Here is a 25350-nt window from a genome sequence, read left to right as displayed (position 1 = left end):
TTTATTCAATTTGACAAGAATCTCTTCGAGTTTTCATTTTTAAATATTTCAGTTTTCCGATTTTCTAACTTTTGAATGTTTCAATTTTCAGATTTTGCAAAATTTCGTTTCGCAATTTCACGAATTTTTAATTTTTAATTTTTCAGTTTTTAGATTTTTCAATTTTCCATTTGTTCAATTTTTCTATTTGAAATTTTTCTTTTCGGTTTTTTATTTTCTTCATTTTTTCAATTTTTCGTTTCTTCAGTTTTTCGATTTGCAATTTTTCAATTTTTCATGTTTCTTGTTTCTTCAGTTCTTAATTTTTCAATTTTTCGATTCTTTAATTTTCCATTTCGATTTTTTTTTTTATTTTCTTTGTTTTTACAATTTTTCGATTTTTCAACATTCAGATATTTTTGTTTTTCCAATTTCAATATTTTCAATTTTTTTTTAATTTCTTTTTGTTTATTCAATTTTACGACAAGAATGTCTTCGAGTATTCATTTCTAGAATCTCGTGGAGATTTCATTTGTAAAGTCTTCAGTTTTCCGATTTTCCAACTTTTTCATCTTTCAATTTGTAGATTTTGCAAATTTTCGATTTGCAATTCTACAAATTTTTAATTTTTAATTTTTCAGTTTTTAGATTTTTTCAATTTACCATTTCTTCATTTTTCGACTTGAAATTTTTCGTTTCGGTTTTTTATTTCCTTTATTTTTTAAATTCGATTTTCAAAGTTTCGATTTTATGGTTTTTTGTTCGATTCCAATTTTTTCAATTTTTCGTTTCTTCAGTTTTTCGATTTGGATTTTTTCAATTTTTCATTTTCCTTGTTTCCTTAATTTTTAAATTTTGAAATTTTTTTATTTAACATACCTGGAGTTTTCAATTTTTCAATTTTTCGATTCTTTAATCTTTCATTTATCCTGATTTTCGATTTGTAATTTTTCATTTCGGTTTTTTTATTTCCTTTGTTTTTACAATTTTTCGAATTTTCAAGATTTAAATTTTTTGTTTCCAATTTCAATATTTTCATTTTTTTACCAATTTCTTTTTGTTTCTTCAATTTTACGACAAGAATCTCTTCGAGTTTTCATATTTAAAATGTTACCCTTTAAGAAAAGAGAGGGTGGGTGGGCGGGGCTAACTCCTGCTAAGGTAAGACTGATTTTGGTAAGTATCACCACTAAGAAAAGAGATGGTGGGTGGGTGGGGCTAGTACCTACTAAGATAAGACTGATTTTAGCAAATGACGTATTGTTGTGACCAAATTTGAATTAAAATATCGCGCTGAAAAAAATTAACAATAGCGCGAAATCGCATTTGAATAATTTAAATTAAAAAAAATATTTCATTAAGAAAATCGTTAAACATACACAACCATTTGCAATCTTAGTTCTTTTTCTGGTAGTTGGACGCTCTTCTAGGGAAATTTGTGGGTAGTATCTGGTGAGAGAGTTGGTAGTGAAGTTCACTTGTTTGCTAGAGAGTTGAGAAGCGTCACTGCTGTGAGTGAAAGCACGCGGTAAGGTAGCTAGATCAAGTTTAGTTGGGTTGGTAGTTAAAAAAAAGAGGGAAGCCTTTGTTTAGCCCAAATTAATCGTATCGATAAGGACGCCACAGTTTCCCCCACAAGCGTAGCTAATTCTTGCTGTGTATTTCAAATCGGAAATATGCGAATTCGACCGATGCTAACAAGTGATGTAAATTTGAATTATTATTCGTAAATTCACAGTTCATGTTAGGATTTTAATCGTTACTGGTTCTAACATAAATTTAGTAGTCATGAGATTCTTTAATCTTTCATTTATTCAAAATTTCGATTTGTAATTTTTCATTTCGGTTTTTTATGTTCTTTGTTATTATAATTTTTCGATTTTTCAATATTCAGATTTTTTTGTTTTTCCAATTTCAATGTTTTAAATTTTTTTCAATTTCTTTTTGTTTATTCAATTTGACGACAATAATCTCTTCATTTTTAAATGTTTCAGTTTTCCAATTTTCTAACTTTTGCATGTTTCAATTTCCAGATTTTGCAAAATTTCGATTTGTAATTTCACGAATTTTTAATTTTTAATTTTTCAGTTTTTAGATTTTTCAATTTTCCATTTCTTCAATTTTTCTATTTGAAATTTTTCTTTTCAGTTTTTTATTTTCTTCAGTTTTTTGATTTTGCAATTTTTTGATTTATTAAAATTCGAGTTCTCAATTTTTCAATTTTTCGATTCTTTAATCTTTCATTTATTCCGATTTTCGAACTGTAATTTTTTTTTTATTTTCTTTGTTTTTACAATTTTTCGATTTTTCAATATTCAGATATTTTTGTTTTTCCAATTTCAATATTTTCAATTTTTTTTTATTTCTTTTTGTTTATTCAATTTTTTAATAAGAATCTCGTGGAGTTTTCATTTTTAAATTCTTCAGTTTTCCAATTTTCTAACTTTTGCATCTTTCAATTTGTAGATTTTGCAAATTTTCGATTTGCAGTTCTACAAATTTTTAATTTTTAATTTTTTAGTTTTTAGGTTTTTTAAATTTTTCATTTCTTCAATTTAAGACTTGAAATTTTTCCTTTCGGTTTTTATTTTCCTTATTTTTAAATTCGATTTTCAACGTTTTTTGTTCAATTTCAGTTTTTTCAATTTTTCGTTTCTTCAGTTTTTCGATTTGGAATTTTTCGATTTTTCATTTTCCTTGTTTTTCAGTTTTTAGATTTTGCAATATTTTTATTTAAAATTCCTGGAGTTCTCAATTTTTCAATTTTTCGATTCTTTAATCTTTCATTTAATCAGATTTTCGATTTGCAATTTCACGAATTCTTAATTTTTAATTTTTCAGTTTTTAGATTTTTCAATTTTTCATTTTTCTTGTTTCTTCAGTTTTTCGATTTTGCAATTTTTTGATTTAAAATTCGAGTTCTCAATTGTTCAATTTTTCGATTCTTTAATCTTTCATTTATTCCGATTTTCGAACTGTAATTTTTCATTTCGATTTTTTTTATTTTCTTTGTTTTTACAATTTTTCGATTTTTCAATATTCAGATATTTTGTTTTTCCAATTCCAATATTTTCAATTTTTTTATTTCTTTTTGTTTATTCAATTTTATAACAAGAATCTTGTGGAGTTTTCATTTTTAAATTCTTCAGCATCTTTCAATTTGTAAATTTTGCAAATTTTCGATTTGCTATTCTACAAATTTTTAATTTTTCAGTTTTTAGATTTTTTCAATTTTCCATTTCTTCATTTTTCGACTTGAAATTTTTCGTTTCGGTTTTTTATTTTCTTTATATTTTAAATTCGATTTTGAAAGTTTCGATTTTATGTTTTTTGTTCAATTTCAATTTTTTCAATTTTTCGTTTCTTCAGTTTTCCGATTTGAAATTTTTCAATTTTTCATTTTCCTTGTTTCTTCCGTTTTTAAATTTTGCAATTTTTTTAATTTAAAATTCCTGGAGTTTTTAATTTTTCAATTTTTCGATTCTTTAATCTTTCATTTATCCAGATTTTCGATTTGTAATTTTTCATTTCGGTTTTTTTATTTCCTTTGTTTTTACAATTTTTCGATTTTTCAAGATTCAGATTTTTTTCTGTTTCCAATTTCAATATTTTCATTTTTTTACAAATTTCTTTTTGTTTATTTAATTTTACGACAAGAATATAAGTTTTCATATTTAAAGTTTTACCCTTTAAGAAAAGAGAGGGTGGGTGGGCGGGGCTAACTGCTGCTAAGGTACGACTGATTTTGGCAAATATCACCACTAAGAAAAGAGATGGTGGGTGGGTGGGGCTAGTACCTGTTAAGCTAAGGCTGATTTTAGCAAATGACATACCCTTCAAGAAAAGAAAGGGTTGGTTGGTTCGGGACTAGTACCTGTTAAAAAAAAGAGTGAAGCCTTTGTTTAACGCAAATTAAACGTATCGATAAGGACGCCACAGTTTCCCCAACAAGCGTAGCTAATTCTTAAACAAGTGGTGTAAATTTGATTTATTATTCGTAAATTCACAGTTCATGTTAGGATTTTAATCGTTACTGGTTCTAACATAAATTTAGTAGTCATGAGATTGTTCAGATAAAGCACTTGCTAGGAGATTTCATGAGATTTACTTAGTCAGGATTCATCCCTTCTTTATCAAATTGTAAATAACATTTCTGGATGCTTATACTTAAGTGTTACGTTATAACACTTTTTAATTCCTCACACAAGATGCAGTTAAATGAATCTAACTTTGTCTCACTCTGGGAAAGGGCACTGTGAAAAGTGAGATATAATATCGTGGACTGAGGGACGCGGGGATTAAAAGTTTTCCCCTTAGGTAGTTATCATCCGGACATCAACGAGACGTATTTCTCGCGATGTGGGAAAGTTTAAGTAACCAATCATTTGGATCATGGCATAATTTAACATCATGTAAACTCTTTATATGAATCGTTGATAAAGTGTGGCATAATTTAACATCATGTAAATTCTTTGTTTGAATCATTGATAAAGTGTGGCAAATATTAAACTCATCTAATTATGTTAGTTTTGGAATTGTTCACCTCATGTAATTTTTTTCTATCTCACAACTTTGGCCTCAGAAATTTATTTTGTTGTATAATTTAAATTGAACGCAAATTTTCATGCTCTGCTAACCTCTTTTATTTTTTTTTTTTTTTGTCTGCACTAGTTCTACTTCACACCAGACCGTTTTGTTTTTATAAAGCTTTGCTAGTTATTTCCACCACGTAAATATTTTGAACACTTGTTCTGTTGTAGTTTAACATCAGAGTCATAGCAATTGAACATTTAAATGGAATTCGGGTCAATAACACAGGAAACAGAGAGCGCGGTTCCTAGTCGAGCTAGCAGGATTTATCGCGCCATCTGCACAAAAGACGCAGATCTTGAATAAAAGAATAGAATCACCGTCGTGGTGGGAGAACAGCCACAACCAGGAGCCCCAAACTCCACTCGTGCTACGTCACCTATGGGTAATTTGGCTGTGCTCTAGAATAAAATTGATATAGTTCGATCGCCACACTCTTATATCGACCCGGGCGCCCCCCTCAACTTGTTTTTATTAAATTTGTGATATTCAAATATTTGCATTGATTCAGAACGTTTAATTTGATTTCATTCTAAGTCAGGCAAGTTTTTTGTAGTTGAGAACTAAGAGGTCTTCAAACGGCGCAACTTAGTCGCAGCTTTTTTTGTTCTTTTTTTTTGTCAGTGGAGGAATAAATGATTTTGTGTTTTCCATATATTTTGTATTTTATTTAGCGGTACTTTTCCAACCTTGGAGTCCACCAATTTGCATCTAAATGCATTCCGCCACAAAAAAAAGAATTTTTGAAATTTCCGTGGGGTTTTCAAAATTTTTTCACATGACAATTTAAGGCGGGATGTTTGCGTTATCACAGTATCCTCTAAGAAATTTAATTAAATTATTATAAGAAAAGACACTACAGAAAGAAAAAACGGGTTCCCAAAATTGTTAGGTCAGAATTTTCTAAAAATAAAACATCAAAGTCACCCAAAATTGTTTTAAATAGTTTATTAAAAAAAATCTCCATGGGCTCCCAAAATAATACACCATGGTACCTAAGTCTCCCAAATTAAAAAAAAAAGAAAAAACTGCGACACTCAAGACTTTTTAAAATTCATAAAAAATAAAACACTAAAATCTCAAAAGATCTTTTCAAGTTCATCCAGCAACAAAATATGACATTATAATGAGCTGACGTGATTAAACTGTTAAATTGTAAGGGATGATTAGACAAAGTCTGGTAAGCACTTCGCCATCTACACGATATTCCTAACATACATAATTAAAAGTTGACAACAATCATTCCAGTAGTTTCGAAGATTATGTATCTAATAAAAATCGACACGAACGACAGATAGACAGACAAACGGAAACGGGAAACTTATTTTTTCGTATTCTATGAAAGTCGAAAAAAACATGAAAGTGGCAATTCGCCGGATGGACCCTATTACAATATAATAAAAGGAATCTCATTCTAAATTACGAAGTTTTTATTTTTTTTGTTACACAGATAAGTAACTAATTTTACAGGGTGTTTTACCTAATTGTAGAACTTAACTTCCTTCTAATTTATTTTATAGAGATAAACTATATTAGGTATATGGTCAAGTAAAAAATGTTTTTGGGGAATATGGCAATTTCCTCAGTTTTCTTAGAAGATTTCTAAAAATAAATCAAATGAAGTTGTTATTTTGTTAATAATTTTTAAACGCCATCTTTTCATTACTTACAAATTTCCCTTAAATAAAAAAAATTACTATTAGAGTCGAAATAATTTGAGAAGAACACACCGATAAAGTCACTCAGTAGAAGTAAAAGGGTCCAGACGGGTCCACTTGAGAATTAAGGGGGAGGAACTGTACTGGTCATATCGTCAGTGTCGTTCCTCATTAATACCTCTAAACAAGGATAATAATTCTATCTAATTTCAGAAAATATATCTAATACTATTAAACGAGCAAAGTTTGTATATATATATATATATGTAATGGGTTTCTCGAAAACGGCTCTAACGATTTCGATGAAATTTACAGGTTAGGGATTTTTTGGGTCAAGAAATCGATTGATCATAGTTTTAACTTCTGAAAATTACAGCTTCATGCATTTTCAGCAATTTTCAGGCAGTGAATTATATTTGTTGCTAGGCAACATCAGATGACACTACACGAACACGAGATTGTTTTATATAAGAAGTTTGGGTGACAGTCTGACAGTACGTTTGACGTACCTTTTTATCTTCAATTGTACGTACCGAAACATACTCCACTGTATAGAGGACGTTGAAATTCACCTCCTGAGGTGAGAAAATTTACGGAAAACTAAACAGTGAGCGGATAAAAGGCACACGAAAGTGTGTTGAATTGAGATTATTTTGTCAAGCATTCATTTCAGAGGTTCCACGGTCAGTGTCAACATGTGATCGTTTTCGGGGATGGGACCGTGTTATTTGAGTTTTTGGGCTCAACGTTTCGCACACTTTCGTAAATGGCATTTTCGGGAGCAGGGTTGAGATTGAGAAATTAGGAATAACACAAAAGAGCACGGTAACTCAGTATGTTAACCACACCAGAGGCGAAACTCTTCTGGCAGTAAGAATGTGGTTGTGACCTTTTTCTAGAGTCGAGAGAGAGAACTAGGAAAAAAAAACGACAGAGAGAAAACTTGGGTAACAAATGAGATGTCAAACAATAATTCCAGTTTTCTGTTCTTTAATCTCTACATGTCACTTATCAGTGTTTAAAACAAAGACTGCTTATGGAATTTCTTTTTTAATGTGTATTTTTAAGTAGCGCGTGTACTTCAAAATGCATACTATACGCATATTTATCTGTCCTAATCTGATCTAATACTACCAAACGAGCCGAGTGAAACTCGGTCAACCAGATATTATGAAAAAACAGACATACTACGACTCGTATTCTTCTCACAGTAGTTCTCAATTTTTCATTGTTATTTAAACGTCAATATTACTTAAAGCAGTCTCATTTTTAGATGGAACAATAAAACCATGTAATGAAAAAACGGTAAATTTTATGTGAATTGTCGCAATTTAATCAGTTGTGGATCGTTTTTATATTAAAATTATAAAAAGCTGATACTGTTTCCGATTTGTCACAGATGTTGCAAACTTATATGAAAAAATTACACCTCACTGATTATCACATTTTCCGTAGCTCAAGCCCAGAATCCTAATTTTAATAAAGTTCCTCACGAAAATGTCATATTTAACACCCAACGCCCACAAATTAGTCACACTTTTTACAACAAAACTTTTAAATGAGCAAAGTAAATCATCCTTTTATGCTAAAGTTAAGACGAAATTTAATAAAGTTGTTTCGTAATTAAAACAAACGACACAGCGTGAAACAATCACCCCTCCCGTGATAGACAACCCACCACACACTATTCCCCGAACTAGTAATTTTAGTGTTGACTGGTTGGCTCCCGCTACGAAGTGACGCTTATCAACAACTTGTCAAGCCCGGCAAATGTCAAACAGATACATAACCTAATTAACCGTGTATTTTTTCGTTTTTCCATTAATAAATATTTTTCTTTGAACATGTCTGGCATGTTATACGGCGGAGACGAAATCGGGGCTTTGGTATTCGATCCAGGCCACCATTCTCTACGCGTAGGTTATGCCCAGGAGGACACCCCGAAAGCCGAAATCCCCGCCGTGGTCGGCGTAGCCCCAGATGATACCCCCAAAATCGAACCGGAAGTGAAAGCGGAAGACGGAAACGTGTCTTCGACAGCCCCAGGTACGCGATATGAGAAGTTAACCGATAAACACAAACGGTGTAATTGTAGCTTGGAAATACTACATTGACACTACATTTTTGCACACCCCACGTCCCAGCATGGAGCTCCACAGCTACATGAAGGACGGGATGATCGAGAACTGGGACTTGTTTGAGAAAATGGTTGACTACTCGTATGATAAAGTAAGATCAATGGGTGATTTTGCGCAATTTTTGTCTTACTGCTCGTAATTTAGTACACTTATACCAACTAAAGGACATTTTTTGTTGATTGCAACATATATAAAAATAAAGTCTTCTAGGTTAGAATTCAAAAATATAAAAAAAAATGTGTCAACCCATGACTAAAATTACCGATGGCGTCATCCTAAAAATTATTTATTAAACTATATGTTTTTTAACACTTTCTTCCAGATCATCCAGTCAGAATCTCAGTACCACCCAATCCTTTTCTCCGAATGCCCCTGGAACCTGCGTCAAAAGCGCGAAAAACTCACCGAAATCATGTTCGAAAAGTACAAAGTACCTGCTTTTTTTCTTGTTAAGAACGCAGCCTTGGCGGCCTTCGCCAACGGGCGAGCCACAGCTTTAGTAATTGACAGTGGAGCGACCCACACTTCAGCAGTACCTGTTTTAGACGGTTATGTGATCACCAACGCTGTTGTAAAGTCACCTCTAGGTGGCGACTACCTCATTTTGAAAGCCAGGGAGATGTTGGAGCACATTGGGATCGATCTCACACCGGCCGCTTTAATCGCGAGCAAGGAGGTGGTCCGCGACAAAGATAAACCAAAATATACAAAAAAGAAACTCCCTTTTCAACCCACTAACAGCTGGATGGCTTACATGATCAAGAGAACGGTTCAGGATTTCCAGCAGAGCGTGATACAGGTGTCTGAGTCGCCGTTCGACGAGAGAATAGCTGCGGGTTTTCCGACGGTCCAGCACGAGTTCCCTACAGGGTACAGGCAGGACTTTGGCCCTGAGAGGTTCAAACTGGCGGAGGTTCTTTTCGATCACGCTATGTTGGGGGCGGGACATATAGGTACGTACCGAATTAGCGTTAGTGCGCAGGGTCATCAGTCTGGTTTTTTTTGTAGCTGCAACTAGTGCTGGGATGTGCGACGTTGATATAAGACCGGCTCTCTACAGCTCTGTAGTTCTCACTGGGGGAAATTCTTTAGTACAAGGATTTAGTGATAGGTTAAGTCGGGACTTATCATCTCGGACTCCTGGTTCTTTGCGATTAAAAATGATCGCAGCTAATGGTACGGTGGAACGACGGTTTGGTGCATGGGTTGGGGGTTCGATTCTTGCATCAATCGGTACATTCCAACAGATGTGGATGTCCATGCAGGAGTATCAAGAGGCCGGCAAGGCCCAAATTGATAGAAAGTGCCCTTAAGATTACGATTATTTAAGTTATTCCTCTAGCTGACGTTGTCTCAGTATTTTTTAGAATTTTTAATTAATCGTGTAAGGATTTGTAATAAATTGACGCAACGTTTTTTACAAAATTATTATTCTTTAAATAAATATAACTTCAACAACGCTATTTACAACTCAGTCTTTACACTGGTATGTACATGGTGCAAGATTTGATCACACAGGTCTTTGAGAACATTGAAAAAACTAGAACTAGAATCAGCATCGGCGGCCCCTAGTACCTCGTAGCGATTCCTCAGACTTATTATTAACTCTCTTTCGTATTCGTCTTTACACTGAACTCTTAACGAATGCATAGCCGTTAAACACTTTTCAATCGAATCGTGATCATCCTTATCCGTAATCAACAACCCCAACAACAACTTATTCAACTTCTTACACCACTCGTGCTCCAAAATCCGCTTAGTCAAATCAAAACTCACATAGTACTTGCTCATTTTGTCATCATTCCCCGCCCACTGATGCTCCACTAACAAATCAGAAACCATCGTCACCACTTTAATCTGAACTCTTATATTATCAGTGTCGAAAAATTTCGACAGCACCGACAACCCTCCACTCTCGATGAACTTCTTCTGCGCCGCCGGGAACGACCTCAACAACGCCCCCAAAGCCGTCACCGCTCTCAATTTAACCCCCGAATCCGACTCCAAATTAATCAAGCGCAACAAAATCGCAATGGCGCCCGTTTCAAGCGCGTGTATTTTCGGCGGAACGTTGTTCTGCATCAACGCCGCCATCAACTTCAACGTCCCTTTCCTCACGTCAACCCTACTCGAGTTCAAATTCTTGTAAATGATGTCCCCGAATCCGCTCTGTTTGACAAACTCGTGCGCGTTATCGTACTGATGAGCCAAAAACTCTAGGTCCTCTAGAATTTTCAACAGCTCCACTTTGTCGAACTTTTCCGCGCTCGCGACCTCTTTGTGGTTTTTTATCAAGTCCGCGATCACTTCGGCGTCTAGTTTCGGCGTGAGGTTGAGCTCGTTGAGGCTTTTTTTAATGTCGTCGTACGTGCGATACTGGTTTTTGATTTTTTTAAACTCTTCTGGGGAGAAATCGTTTTTTAGGTTTTTCACGGCCTCTTCGAGGGTGGACTTTGGGATGGGGCTTTGGGAGGGGGTTTCTTCCTGGCGTGTGTCTTCGGGTATGGCCGAGAGCGCCTTGGTTTTGTCCTCGAGTTTGTCATCGTCGTCTAGTAATTTCGCCTCGGTTTGGCCGGTCTCTAGGTTTATCCGGACGTGGAGTCCTTTTGGAATTTTTTGACCTGTCGTGAAAAAAGGTTCGCTGGATTTACTTTTTTAAGACTGGGGGGTCCAGGAAAATACTGCCAAAACAAAGTGAGCGGGTGGTTTTGTGAAAGCTACGCGGCTCAGGCTAAACGGGAATTCTATGTTTAATTAAATTTTTACATCACATTGCTCTTCGCATTCCTACAGCTTCAATACCGTGTAGTTTTTATTAAAAATAATGGATATTCAAGATACGTAATTTATAACTAAATCGTCCTTGGCACAATTGCAGATTGTTTTAAATTCAGGTTCACTTGTCTGCCTTGATAATTATAATTACACTGGTCTATAATGTAAAATCATCAAGTAAAATGGGTGTTCAGATCAAGTTTAACACGCTGATGTTAAATGAAATTTTACACTGAATTATATATTTTTTATTTTTTCCTACTGATAAGTAAATGATACATTAAAATAACGCACAATACTTAAATGTAATTTGCACTGTCTAGTGGACCATAGTACGACAATGACTTAAGTAACTCAAAACTGGCGCAATTCAACCAGAAAGAACTAAAAGCGTCTAAAAAAAATCTACCTATTATGGAACAATGGGCTGAACGCAGATTTTAGAGCTGATGGTTTATCCTTTCAAGAACTAAAACAAAATCCATTAAATTGGAGCTTTTCCTAGATTCGAGTGGATTCTGAAAGTACTTTTACGTAACACGAATTCAACTTTCTACTCAGTACACTAAAATGAAACTCATAACACGAATTTTACTACATGCAGTGAAAAATACACAGCAAAGGAACGCCTGCGGAGATGGAGATCTGAAGGTTAGTAGAATATTAATGAGTGGCGAAGTTCTACTTGAAATCTGTCGCTTCTATAACTTTGGTGGTTCTTCAGCTGAACATTACATCAAGCATGACTCAAAAGTAAGAAAAACGTATTTTTGTAGACCAGTGTTATTTTAGTCTTTATGGAAACCAAAATAAATAAATAAAAGTCGTATATGAGATAATACATATATACTATATTTAAAAACGAGTACTTCTGCAATTCTCAATAAACTATGTCATCCCGTTTAGCCTTAAATATTATTAAAATAGACCGTAGATTTCATCAAACCTGATCCCTTGGTGAATCCGTTAGGCAATATTTTACTCCCTCTTCCTTACTTTCGTTAGTAATCAAGCACAAATTACAGCTGTCTCTTCTGCTTTTCTACAATATGGTGGCCCTCACAACTCATTCTTTCTACCTATACTACGTTAGTACGTGATACTGTGCCTACGTTAATCTCAAAAGCTACCAATGTGAAAGCGTGCTCTGAACCCAAACCCGCCCCTAATCTGTGCTGCTAAAAGCGCTAAATCTCTGTGAAACTGTGTAGACAATGGACAAACACAACTTCTGGTGATAACATGCATCTGTGCCGCAACCAAATCACTATCATGTGAACGATAAAACGGTGACAAGTCTTAAAATCTACAAAAACTACCACTCACCTTTCTTAACACCTTGCCACTCTTTGGTAGGAACAAAAATATCGTTATTGTCTTCGTCTTCATCGCACCGGATTAAAAAGACAGATACGAGGACTAGGAAAACACTCAATTTTTGAAACATTATCGCTTACTTGTGCCCACTGATTGAATAAAACATTGTTTTCACTTTGGGTATTTATAGGTTACAAACAGCAACTGAATGACAGATGGGACTTGTGTCCATGTTATTGGTCCACGTTGGATGTTGTTTTGACTATTTTCTTGTTTGCAGGAAAACGTCAAGAAATTTCGCGCAATGAAGCCGAAGCGACTAGGAAACTACTCACTACGGTTTTTACGGAATTTACGGATTTTGTCCGTGCCGGTAGGAACGTACACGCATTTTTCGAAATGATTTTAGATTTTGATTTGAATTTGGGCGTCGCGCAGTTGCTGATTTGCGCAGGATGTGGCTCGGATATCGCGGGACAACAACTTCAAGTATCAATTTCTCCCACAAATAACCGAAATAAAATACAAGATTCACCTATTTACGTTACACAAGACTAGCAAATGTGTGTGTTTAAGATCAATCGAAATTATGACGAAATTAATTAATTTAGACTGTGTAAACTGGGGGTGTGATTTGAATCACCTCCCTTAGCCCCGCCCTCTGTCCATTTGTTAACGGCAATCGCCATTAGCAAACGCACTCTCTTTTCGTCTTCGATCCGTTTGCTTTGCCGGCTTCTAGTCACGTGCAGTGCTCTAATTATCCACAAACATCTATAAATTACAATGGCCGATGAATATTTCTTTGGTAAGTTGAACCCTATTAAACCTTCGTCTTTCCCTCAACGCGAATCTTTTTGCCCAAAACCCGATTTTTACGCGACAAAACTTGAACTAAAATTGTTGTGATGCCGGCTATTTGCGCGCCATTATTGACGGCCATTGTTTACATTATTTCTTCGTATTTTTGCAAATAAAATCGAAAGGGCTTCGAAACCCCCACGTCGTTTCGCTTGTTTGCATTTTTCGCCCGAAAATGCGTGATTGCCGCCAAATCGCGCGTCTTTTCCACCAAACTTGTTTTTTTCGTCGTGCCCATCAAGTGCGTAATGGGTTTTTCTCATGGGTTTTCACTTGTTTTAGCGTTAACGCTGAAAGGCGCGAAGGCTAGCGAGGTGTGGGACCCAGAAGCAAAAGGCGCTGAAGACTACCAGGGTGGCCACAAGTTGATCATTAAGCAGGCGTTGATCGGGCCAGAAGCCACAGAAGGAGAGGTGAATGTGGTGCAGGTTGAAGCCATGACTTGGAAAGACTCTGTTAAAATACCGATAGCCTCGTTGAAAGCCGGTGGAGCAAACAACCAAGTGCTTTTAGATTTGTCATTCCCTGATCCTCCAGTTACGTTCAGCCTGGTGCAAGGAAACGGACCTGTACACATTATTGGACACCATTTGATCGGTAGCCCGATTGAAGAGTTTGACGAAATGGACGAGATGGAGGAGGAGATGATCGAGGACGAGGAAGGGGAAGAAGGGGCTGTGAGTTGTTTTGTTTATTTTTTTGATATTGATTCTACTATTCATCATTTGTGTTTGTACTGTTGGTCAAGTGTAACTGAGTTGTATTTGTAGGATGAAATGAAGAATAGTAGAAAAAACAAACGAAAAATTTCAAATGGAAAGTCTAGTGATAAGGTGTGCTTATCAAAGTGCACTGTAATTTTTTAATTAATTTTTCTTGTTTTGTAGGAGGAGGATGAAGATGATGAAGAACCTAAAAGCAAAAAAGCTAAAACAGTTAATAATTCAAAAGGAAAGACTCCTGTTAAGAACAACAGCAAGGCAAAGAAGTAATTAAGTTTTTCTCTTTTTTTAATCATTTCATTTTATCATTAATACTGTTTGTCTCATCGGAATTGGACTTTATTTTTGTGACCTTTTTTAAAGGACCATAACAGTAGGTGATGTTGAAGTGTTTTGACATTGTCCAATTTCTTTTATTCCATAAGTAATTTTTATGTGAAGTATGTAAGATGAAAGAAACCTTTTAGGTATTTATTTGTGAAATTCAGTTGTTTGTATATACTACAATCTCATTAAAATAGTTTTTTTCTAATAAAAGCTGTGTTTTTATGTACCTGTTTCAATTTTCTTACTTTAATTGAATCTGAACTCACATTGGAAACAAGTATGAATTTTTTTTGAACTTGGTGTTGTGAGGTCAAATTTTGAAAAGTGAGTAAGCTTCAGTCACAAGAACAGGTAAGTACGACAGAAATTAACTAGGCAGCATACAATACACCCTCTAAAAATGTTTTAAAAGAATGAAGTTTGACATCAATTTAGAAATTTTATCTAAAAAATCATATTCATTTGATTACCTTTAGTTCAAATTAAACGTTTATTTAAATCAGCAGACCCTAATTCAGGTTAAAACCAACTCCAAACAAATTCATTTGCATACAATTTTGTCGAAAAAAAGTTAGTGATTTTTTTGGATACTTTGATCGATCTAGTGGAAAACGTCGGTAACGTTGGCAACGCTACCAATGCTTCATTTAGTGCTTTTAGGTGCTTTACCTTTACTTCAATTTTATAACCTTATTATCCTGTAAGCAAGATTGTTTATATCGTAGATTTTGCCACCAGTTTTGTTTAGTAATTGTGTATCCTTTGAAAAACTGACATTAGTTGCCCCCTTCCTCAAGTTTTCGCCGATTTAAACTTTTTTGCACAAAAAGCGAATTTATTTGAATTATAATCAGTTACAAAAAACTACTACCAGTTTAAATGACGACCGTCAAAAAATAAAACCGACAATGGGAGAAAACCAACAAAGCAGGTTTGAGAAATCGTTGGGTCTTTTGACCACTAAATTCGTCAATTTGTTGCAAAAGTCAACAGGTGGTGTGTTGGACCTTAAAGTGGTAAGTGTGATAAAACTGTCTGCACATTGTGGATTTAACCTTGCTCTATTCGATAAACAGGCCGCTGATTTACTAGCCGTAAGACAAAAGCGAAGAATTTACGACATCACCAACGTTCTTGAAGGGATTGGTTTGATCGAGAAGAAAAGCAAAAACAGTATTCAATGGAAGTAAGGGTAGCTTGACAGGTTTATTTCTGTTACTATAACGTGATTTTGTAGACCATACACTTACAAAGATGCTCTACCTGGGTGTAACACTCAAGAGTTTGCTTTAAAAGTGAGCAACCTTAAGAAAGAAATTTCCAAATTAGATGAGTTTGAACAAGAGTTGGATAAACACAAATTGTGGATTGAGCAAAGTATAAAAAACACGACTGAGGATATCCAGACGCGGAGATATCTATACGTGAATAATGAAGATTTGTCAAAAATATATATCGAAGACAACACTGTTTTGGTGTTAAACGCACCAATTGATGTCACAACAATATGTTACCAGGTAAGTTAAAGCGAAAACGAGGCTTTGGTGTAAGAAATGGTTTCAGAGTTCAAATAATGTCAACTTTTTGAAAATTCAATCCCGGGGGACCCCAGTCGCCGCGAATATTTTGAGCATATTGCAAGACCCGGAGGCGCAAATGCAGCGCAAACGATCCCACAGGGTAATTAAGCTAAATAAAAAATTGCTTTTTCCTGATTTTTAACAAACACTATTGTTTAGGTATCTGTGAAAAGCGAAATCGAACAACCTGACTGTAAAAGAAGACACTATGAAGACGATGAACACGGAGATTTAATAGCAGCTGAGATTTTATTCAAAAAAATCTCAAACGATGTTTCCACCACCCCAGACTGTAAAGATTTCCTCACGGAAAAAGGTACCTGAATGTTGTTAAATTTTACAATGTGTTTTTATTTTTTTGTTTGCAGAGTCTTGTTCATCAATTAATTTAGATCCTTTGGGTTTTAACCAGGACTACACATTTGACCTGCTGGAAAACGAAGGCGTTCGTGATTTATTTGACATAAATTCTATACCTGTACAATAAGTCTAATTTGATTAAGTGTATTTTTAAGTCAATATATTAATTATAGCAATAAATTTGGCCTTCCGTTTTAATACACTGAAAGAACGAATTACTGTAGCTAAATTTTGAATTTTCGCGGGTTAATGTGTGTGCGCATGCGTCCGTTATGGATTAATTTCGCATCACTCGTAATTCACGAAAACTGAAGCCTCTCTAACAATATTTTCGACCAATCTACAGCCCCGTAGCTAGAAAACTTATTCGGGGGGGCAAGTTTGTCGACAGAGGGGGCTTCATGTAAATATATACAGGGTGTTATTGAAAGGTACGTACAACAAAATTGACAGTTATTGGCAAAGTCTAAGGAGTCTGAAAAATTTATTTTGTGTTATCAAAATTATAAGGGGAAAATTAATCCTTATCCAACCGTTTTAGACGCTACTGAAAAATAAGTAGGTAAAATTAATTTATTTTACTAAATCCTAGCAACTGTAACAATAAAACTTTTGTTAAGACTAAATGTTGCTATAGAAACGAAAGGTGATCTTTTTATCAGAGGCGTACAACGAATTTGGACATAAATTTTAATAATGTTTATTTCTAAAGGGAAAACACATTTACCTCAACTTTTTTTTACTTTTAGCACCCAGACTTCGAGACCAATTGTCGATTTTATTTTGTACGTACCTTTCAATAACACACTGTATATTTTAATAATAGACTCAGATAACTACTTTATTTTTTCTCAGTTTTTACATTTGAAAGAACATTAAAATAATTGTAAACATCGATTTTTTACGCTATTAAATTTTCGTAAAAACCTGTCGAAGCCCAAAGAATTGGTACGGTACTTTTCAAAAGCTAGAAAAACCAAGTTTTCCAATCTTTGATGCGTCATTGAATGCGACCTATTGTGGTTAAAACAGAGAATGTAGATTCACAAACAGATGTACTGCATCCAAAAATTCGTGCAGTGGCCAATAACACTAGGTTGGTAACAACCATTTTGTTTGAGTTTATTTTTTTGCATGTTTAATAGTAGGCTATGGAATAAAATGTGACATAACAGTTCATTTTTTTATACGGTCAACATCAAAGTTAGGGTGATATTGTCAAATAACATACCCTGTAAGAATATAAAGGGCGGGCGGGTGGGGCTAGTAAAGATGCTTCGCCAATCGGCATTATATTGAAATTTTATTACTAATTTGAAATTTATAATGTGTAAATCTTCCAGGGGGGGCAACCGCAATTGCTAGGGGGGCCTCAGCCCCATCTTGCCTCCCCGTAGCTACGGGGCTGCCAATCTAGGGGAATTTTATTATAATTTACAGAAATTTTCGTAATTATTGTAATATTATGTAACTTTTAGGACAGTGGAACTGGATTAAATTTGAAAAAAAAACTTTTAAATTGGATGCTGCTTTCAGTATGTAAAGAGCATCATAAATTTCGGGTAAATAAAAATTGGCTTCAGGTTAAAGAAATAGAGTCATTTTTAAACGGAATGTAAAACACGCTGTTCTGGTTCTTCAAAGCTTGTTAAAGATTGCTGGGCGGTGCTTATCTACATTAATTACAATAATTTATTTTGATGACACGTTAATCATATGACCACTGTAATTTCTGTCTTTATAAAAAATCCAAAGGCCTGGTTTATATAAAAAATCGCAAAAAGTGGAACGATTAAATAGTCGATTTTAGTATCTACCATTTCTAGATTTAGTGTGACCTCACGGGAACGGGAAAGGAAAGAGTAAGGATAAATTGACAACGCATTTTACAAGCGTTTCAGATATTTATTTCAACTTTCACAAACAAAATTTTTTATAAATAAATAAATAAATAAATAAATAATAAAAAAATCGTCGAAATTTTATCACAACTTATTTAAAACGATTATTTTTAGTGCGTATGACACCTACGCAGGAACAGAATTCTAATACTGCTGTTCAACAAAACGAAACTAAAAATGTCATGGGAATAACCTAAATTGGCCTTACTGACTAATCACATTTTCTAGGGATTTCATCACCGTTCACCTCCTCCACCTCGAGTTCCTCTAGATGATCCCAGTCTAGGTATTTCCATGAATTTTCTTTGTGTCAGATTTCATACGTTTTCAATTTCAAATTAATATAAATTACAATAAATAGAACCAGAAGTCATTTGGCGTACAAATAAATACAACTTAGTTTTAATATCTCAGATTATACCTATGACACAGTAAATTAAAATTTAGCTTTGTATTTAATACAAAAAAGCTAAATTACCACAACAACGACATTTTTAAGTTTATAAAAACAACAAACAAGAAGTTTTTTCAGTTGCGCTTATTTTTAAATTGTGTATAATTTTTTAGGTAAAACTGCGTGAAAAGATAAAGACTTAAAGCTGTATTGCCCGTGTAATACAGCAGCAACGATTTAGGATACGAGCAACTGAAGTTAAACAAATGAACAATAAATGTACAAATAAAGAACGAATGTTGGATCTAAAAAAATACGATAAGTAAATTTAGGTGTTAAAACTGGCTTTAAACACTTACCATTTGCAATAGTGTTAAGTACTTCTTCCACCAAATAGTTCTGCAGCTGTCCAGCGACGTCAACAAGTAATACGTGTACATCACAAAATGAATAAACGTGTTCCAGAGAAAAACGTAGTAAATAACACCACCTGGGAAATATTTAACACTAGCCCACCCTGTTACGACCATTCCTATGTGATGATGTATGTGTAGAAACGAGACGTGGCTTTGCTTTTTGCGCAAAACGAAAAATACCTGCCAAAAATTACAGTCGTGGACTATAATTAAACAAAAATGGTAATACTCACCGTATCCAACAAGTCCAAAAATTTTAGTATTAAATAGAAAAAGTGTGCCCGCTGAATTGACAAATCTTCGGGACTGTCTGAAGCGTTTACCGGACTACAGCAAAAATTAAATAGTGGAAACAGCTTTATAGCCTGAAAAATAAAGTTAGCGCCGAATTGAAAATTTAGTTAACTCACTATTGCGAAGCCGATTCCGTTTAAAATTATTTGTGCCAGGTTGTAAATTACTATGACGGTTTTCAACCCGAATGGTTCTCTGTTTTTCATTAACCTCGGGCCTAACTTAAACACAAAGAGGGTGTACAGACTCACTAGGGAAACGAGCTGCCAAGGCGACTGCATCAGCGGGTAATTGTTTATGTGTTGATCTACAAAAAAAAAAAAAAAAATAAGAATCATATTTGTATTTAAATACTAAATACCTTTCAGTCGCAGGAACGACATGTCCAAAAATACAGAAGAGTTGTGGGAAGTCATTTTTGACTTTACTCGTCAGCGGTTCGTCTTTAACTGTTTCCGCGGCTTTGGAACATTTGAATTTATAGACTTTAATTTTTTTGATGCCGAAGATTAGTAGAGAAGTTCAGGGTCACCTAGCGAATATTAAAAAACTGATTAAGCCTGGATTGGTTAACTTTCACGCCTTTCGCAGTTTCTGTAAATTTTTCTTTCAGGTATGCGTAGAAGATAAAATTTCTCTAAATTGATCAATAAACTTGCACAAAAAATTATTTGAAGTAGAACAAAAGTGTGTGAAAACAAAATGTTTTTTTGATGGTAATTTTTTTTTTTTTTCGAATAAATCGATTTCCTCAAAACATAAAGATCTTTCCCGAAGTGTGATTTGTTGTATGTGTCACTTAAATAATCGAATATACAATTAAATTTGCATAATTTATGATAATTAACTCAGAGATTACAAGTAGGTTTTAGCAGGTAGGCCGGAATCGTGCGTCGACACGTGTATGTGATGTGTGAACTAGATTTACTTTCATGGTTTTATAAAAAAAAGTGCGGATAAAAATATACCAATTAAAAGTGACTGCTAAGTAGTTCTTATCTGACTTTATGTAGATTTTAATCTACATAAAGTCAGATACAATGGGGGAGTCAAGTATACTTGACTCCCCCATTGTTAACAAAATTCATTACTTTTCATTTTTATTACCTACAAATTAGTGTCTCAGTTTTCAGTTTGAAATGGTGGCAACTTTTTTCTCTGAAAGGTAGCTTTTTTGGCATTTACATAAAATGAGTTAATCGGGTCTTATAATAAAATCAAAATTCTGTTCCAACCAGGTAAAAAATTATTAGCTGACGCATTTTGCATCTTTTTTACCAAAAATTAGTAACCATGTTTGAAAGGTTTCTTGAAAAAAGTTATGTGTAACTGACTTTGTTGCTATCCAACCCACATAGAATCTAATTTTCTACTCCATTCTAACTATAAAATTGGTTATAGATACGTACTATAACATCAAAACCGAGTTTATTTTTGTAATTCTTGTATTAATATTAGTTATAATTTTAACTTCGACACGAATCCACATATGTGACAAAAAGTGAACATCATCGCCTTGACACACAACTTTTGGTGAGAAAATATTTTATAACAGTAGTTTCGAATAATGGTTTTTACATTTAATCCGTGTATTTATATCCTTGTTAAAATTCATCCTCATTCCAAAAATGTGAATGCAATTACTTTGGTGTATCATAATGGACACACCTCAACATTATGCACCAGTATGGTTTACCACAACGACCATCATATTAAACCGGAATAAACCGGAAAAAGTCGCTTATTCCGCCGTTTCCAGTTGAACTCACCAGAGAATGACCCAAACTTGAAAAAACGTTTTTTGTTTCAAACAATAGTGAGATTTACATCGATTTTTAACAATTTTGTTTTATACTTGTTTATATAAGGTTATATTCAGCTTCCGTTACCGACTGACCATTCTTCATCCGCGTTCTTGATTTCCAAAAAATCGTCCCCTCACTAATAATAAAGACCGGTGTAGAATTTTATGTTGAAAGGACATCCGTCCTAATTAACATAGGCCTAGCTAATTAATTCTCAGGTTAATTTAATATTTTGTATTCCTTTCAAATGACTCAGAATTTTAAACGCAGCCGCTCTTGAGCACGATAGGCGTTGAACTGATTGAAAAGACTAACTTTATGAGCGACATCTGGACATATAATTATAAGCAATATATATCAAAGTTCCCAGTAATTACCTGCGTGGATTTTTATCACATAATTACCACTATTGATTTTAATCGCATTTTTCTGTTTTCATTAATTTCGGTCCCGTTTCCCAAATGTCACAGATGGTTTACGATCCGACATTCTAAAAAGACGAAGTAGTTCGTTTAATGTAATTCGACTGTAACTAAGACAATACAGTAATATGTTTGACCAGAATTTTTTAATTAATTCAGATTTACGGACACCTGTACATATTCACTAAAATAATTGTCAAATAGTTTTTAAAAAGAATTGTTACCCACGTGATTTTTACTCACGAGCCTAAGCTAAGAAAGCATAGTAATCGAGTCCATCGGACGAATTGCCATTTTGTTCAATTGTGGTTTATTTAATAATTTTAATCCTCTGTTTTGAGAAGACACTCATTCAAATCAATAGAGAAATATGTACTTTGCAATTACAACGAATGCAAAATTCATAACAATTGAGATCGGGGCGGGTGGGTGTTGTTTAATCTTTGTTTTTTTTTTAATATATACAATTTTCTTTGAACACAGGATAGATAAACATGTTTTCAGTTTCTTGTTGGGAAAAGAAGACTTCGTATATTAAGAAAAACTGGACCAAATATTAGTCCCGCCCACCCACCCCTTCTCAATTGTGATGAATATTTTATTCATCGTGAGCTAAAGTGCGGAGTTTAGTTGCAAAATCCTGATTTCTCTACAAGAAATTACCATATGAAATATGTTTTTAAAAGGATATAATGTTTTTGAGAAATATTGATCGGTCTGATTAGAAATGAAAAACTCATCACAAGTGAGATCGGGCGGGTGGGTGGGGTTTAATTTTTTTTGTTTTTCTCTTTAATATATAGAGTTTTCTTTCAAGAACAGGATAGTTAAACATTTGTTAGTTTCTTGTTGGAAAAAGAAGACTTATTCGTATATTAAGAAAAAATGGACCAAATATAAGCCCCGCCCACCCACCCCTTCTCAATTGTGATGAATATTTTATTCATCGTGAGCTAAAGTGCGGAGTTTAGTTGCAAAATCCTGATTTCTCTAGAAGAAATTACCATATGAAATATGTTTTTAAATGGATATAATTTTTTAGGGAAATATTGATCGGTCTGATTAAGAATGAAAAACTAATCACAATTGAGATCGGGCGGGCGGGTGGGGTTTAATTTTTTTTTTGTTTTTTTCTTTAATATACAGAGTTTTCTTTTAACAACAGGATAGTTAAACATTTGTCAGTTTCTTGTTGGGAAAAGAAGACTTCGTATATTAAGAAAAAATGGACCAAATATAAGCCCCGCCCACCCACCCCTTCTCAATTGTGATGAATGCTTCATTCATCGTAAGCTGAAGGGCCGAAATTAGTTACAAAATCCTCATTTCTATACAATAAATTACCATATGAAATAGGAGTATGTTTTCAAAAGGGTGGAATTTTCTAGAGAAATAATAAATGTTATAATTAAACTCCGTCCCTCGTCTGATTAGGAATGAAAAACTCATCAGAACTGAGATCAGAGCGGCTGGGTGGGGCTTAATCTTTGTTTTTTTTTTAATAAATGGAATTTTCTTTCAACAACAGAATAGATAAACATGTTTTCAGTTTCTTGTTGGGAAAAGAATACTTTGTATATAAAGAAAAAATGGACAAAATATAAGCCCCGCCCACCCACCCCTTCTCAATTGTGATGAATATTTTATTCATCGTTAGCTAAAGGACGGAGTTTAGTTGCAAAATCCTCATTTTTCTCCAAGAAATTACCATATGAAATATATTTTCAAAATGATAGAATTTTTTAAAGAAATGTTAATGGGTCTAATTAGAAATGAAAAACTCATTGCAATGGAGATCGGGCGGGTGGGTGGGTTTTAATTTTTTTTTTAATATATAGAGTTTTCTTTCAATATCAGCATAGTTAAACATGTTGTCAGTTTCTTGTTGGGAAAAGAAGACTTCGTATATTAAGAAAAAACGTACCAAATATAAGGGAATTTTTTTTTTTAATATATAGAGTTTTCTTTCAATATCAGCATAGTTAAACATGTTGTCAGTTTCTTGTTGGGAAAAGAAGACTTCGTATATTAAGAAAAAAAGGACCAAATATAAACCCCGCCCACCCACCCCTTCTCAATTGTGATAAATGCTTTATTCATCGTAAGCTGAAGGGCGGAGATTAGTTGCAAAATCCTCATTTCTGTACAAGAAATTACTATATGAAATAGGAGTATGTTTTTAAAAGGGTGGAATTTTCAAGAGAAATAATATGTTATAATTAAACTCCGCCTCTCGTCTGATTAGGAATGAAAAACTCATCACAATTGAGATCAGAGCGGGTGGGTGGGGTTTAATCTTTGTTTTTTTTTAAGACTTCGTATATAAAGAAAAAATGGACAAAATATAAACCCCGCCCACCCACCCCTTGTCAATTGTTATGAATATTTTATTGATCGTGAGCTAAAGGGGTTAGGTTAGTTGCAAAATCCTGATTTCTTTACAAGAAATTACCATATGAAATGTGTTTTTAAAAGGACATAATTTTTTAGAGAAATATTGATCGGTCTGATTAGGAATGAAAAACTCATCACAATTGAGATCGAGCGGGTGGGTGCGGCTTAACCCTGTTTTTTTTTTCTTTATATACATAGTTTTCTCTCAACAATTTTTTTCTCGCAAAGAACATGAGATATTATAATAAAAAACATAAAGTCAACCTATTATTCAATAATTTTGAATTTTACTCCTAGTCATGTAGAATAACTTGTACTTTTTCGTTTTTCTCGAAAAACTGAAGAAAGGAAAAACTGAAAAGTCTAAAAATTGAAAAAATGAAGAAAATAAAAAACTGAAACGAAAAATTGCAAATGGAAAAATTAAAAATTGAAAACTCGAGAAACTCAAAATCGAAAAAATGCAAAATCTAGAAATTGAACTGAAAAATTAAAAAATTCAAGTCAAATATGCTGCGGGAACGTTATTTACGCCACTGGTTTTTAGTTTATAGAGGTTATCAGAAAACAAAAATCGCAAAAAAAAATAATTTTTCAAAGAAGTGCACTTCATGGGCGAGGGAAGTCCTGTTGAAATAACCTTCGACCAATTTTTTTCTTCATCTGTGATTGTCTTTTTCGTCAGAAATGTTTTAGTTCACTCAAGATAACCTATGACCTATGGCATAAATGATTATTTGTGACTAATATGTGTAGAATTCCATCGCACATACTTAGGGTAATATTAATTCTAGGTATTTCGATAACATAATTTGAATTAGATGAACAAACAAAAATTTTCCTTAAACTGTCATTGTTTAAATTAACATTGCGCAATATATAATCGGTACTCAGCGAGGTATTTTTATTTTAGCAACACAAAGCTTGAAACAAACAAAGGTTAGCGCACATGTCACAAAATCATTTTTCCACAGCGTTGAAAAACAGGGCAATAACCTTAATACACCACTTGAATTAAGAGTTATCTATCAGAAAATTGTAATATATGTACAGTGAAACCTTTTCATCGTGAACTATAATTTTATCTTATTTTTATGCAGCTCTAAAAATTCAAACCGTGTTAGTATTTAATTTAAGCAAAAAATTTAAAAGTGTTGCTGAGTAAGAAATTAGTTTGCTATATTCTGAACTTTGATTTCTGTTTGACCTTTGAAATATATGTTAATAATTGGTTTTTATCTCCCCCATTTTTGTTCTTGATGACCCACTATATTCCTCTGAACTTAACACTTACGACAGACTAATAAGTCTAGTTAATTTTAATCACACGATGAATGAATGATGTCTGTAGTGATTTTAATCGATTTTTTTATGTCGTAATTGGGTTGATTTGTTTCTTTATATATTCAGTCAGGGT

General features: G+C 33.7%; 5 protein-coding genes across 6 annotated transcripts; 3 read left to right on the top strand and 2 right to left on the bottom strand.

Annotated features, from left to right (window-relative positions):
• The first annotated feature begins 7961 nt into the window (after positions 1–7961).
• LOC135140044 (actin-like protein 6B) lies at positions 7962–9790 on the top strand. Its single transcript, XM_064070433.1, has 4 exons — positions 7962–8273; positions 8323–8456; positions 8688–9318; positions 9374–9790. Exons 1-4 carry the CDS (start codon positions 8072–8074, stop codon positions 9676–9678), a joined length of 1272 nt encoding a protein of 423 aa, XP_063926503.1. The 5' UTR covers positions 7962–8071; the 3' UTR covers positions 9679–9790.
• On the bottom strand, positions 9778–12848 carry LOC135140034 (nucleotide exchange factor SIL1-like). Its single transcript, XM_064070420.1, has 2 exons — positions 12467–12848; positions 9778–10986 (listed from the first exon to the last, which is right to left on the bottom strand). Exons 1-2 carry the CDS (start codon positions 12585–12587, stop codon positions 9830–9832), a joined length of 1278 nt encoding a protein of 425 aa, XP_063926490.1. The 5' UTR covers positions 12588–12848; the 3' UTR covers positions 9778–9829.
• Positions 12849–13122: 274 nt separating this feature from the next.
• Positions 13123–14577, top strand: LOC135140049 (nucleoplasmin-like protein). 2 transcript variants are annotated; one of them, XM_064070446.1, is made up of 4 exons: positions 13123–13265; positions 13601–13995; positions 14089–14151; positions 14206–14577. In XM_064070446.1, the coding sequence occupies exons 1-4, from the start codon at positions 13244–13246 to the stop codon at positions 14308–14310; spliced, it is 585 nt and encodes a 194-aa protein (XP_063926516.1). In that variant the 5' UTR covers positions 13123–13243; the 3' UTR covers positions 14311–14577. The 2 variants fall into 2 exon arrangements, with proteins under 2 accessions (XP_063926516.1, XP_063926524.1); XM_064070454.1 differs by lacking the exon at positions 14089–14151 and having other exon boundaries at positions 13125–13265.
• A 434-nt stretch (positions 14578–15011) lies between these two features.
• On the top strand, positions 15012–16487 carry LOC135134719 (transcription factor E2F5-like). Its single transcript, XM_064063509.1, has 6 exons — positions 15012–15383; positions 15444–15553; positions 15605–15884; positions 15931–16047; positions 16107–16263; positions 16316–16487. The coding sequence occupies exons 1-6, from the start codon at positions 15276–15278 to the stop codon at positions 16432–16434; spliced, it is 891 nt and encodes a 296-aa protein (XP_063919579.1). The 5' UTR covers positions 15012–15275; the 3' UTR covers positions 16435–16487.
• Positions 16488–18419: 1932 nt separating this feature from the next.
• On the bottom strand, positions 18420–19593 carry LOC135135716 (very long chain fatty acid elongase AAEL008004-like). The gene is made up of 5 exons (XM_064064856.1): positions 19429–19593; positions 19252–19383; positions 18962–19198; positions 18802–18907; positions 18420–18490 (listed from the first exon to the last, which is right to left on the bottom strand). The coding sequence occupies exons 1-5, from the start codon at positions 19591–19593 to the stop codon at positions 18420–18422; spliced, it is 711 nt and encodes a 236-aa protein (XP_063920926.1).
• Positions 19594–25350: the final 5757 nt, after the last annotated feature.

The sequence above is a fragment of the Zophobas morio genome, unplaced genomic scaffold (assembly GCF_036711695.1).
Source record: "Zophobas morio isolate AGI-343-1 ecotype UQ-CSIRO unplaced genomic scaffold, CSIRO_AGI_Zmor_V1 ptg000004l, whole genome shotgun sequence".
Taxonomy (NCBI): Eukaryota; Metazoa; Arthropoda; class Insecta; order Coleoptera; family Tenebrionidae; genus Zophobas; species Zophobas morio.
Note: the sequence above shows the minus strand (reverse complement) of the source record. Positions and strands in the feature narration are given on the sequence as shown.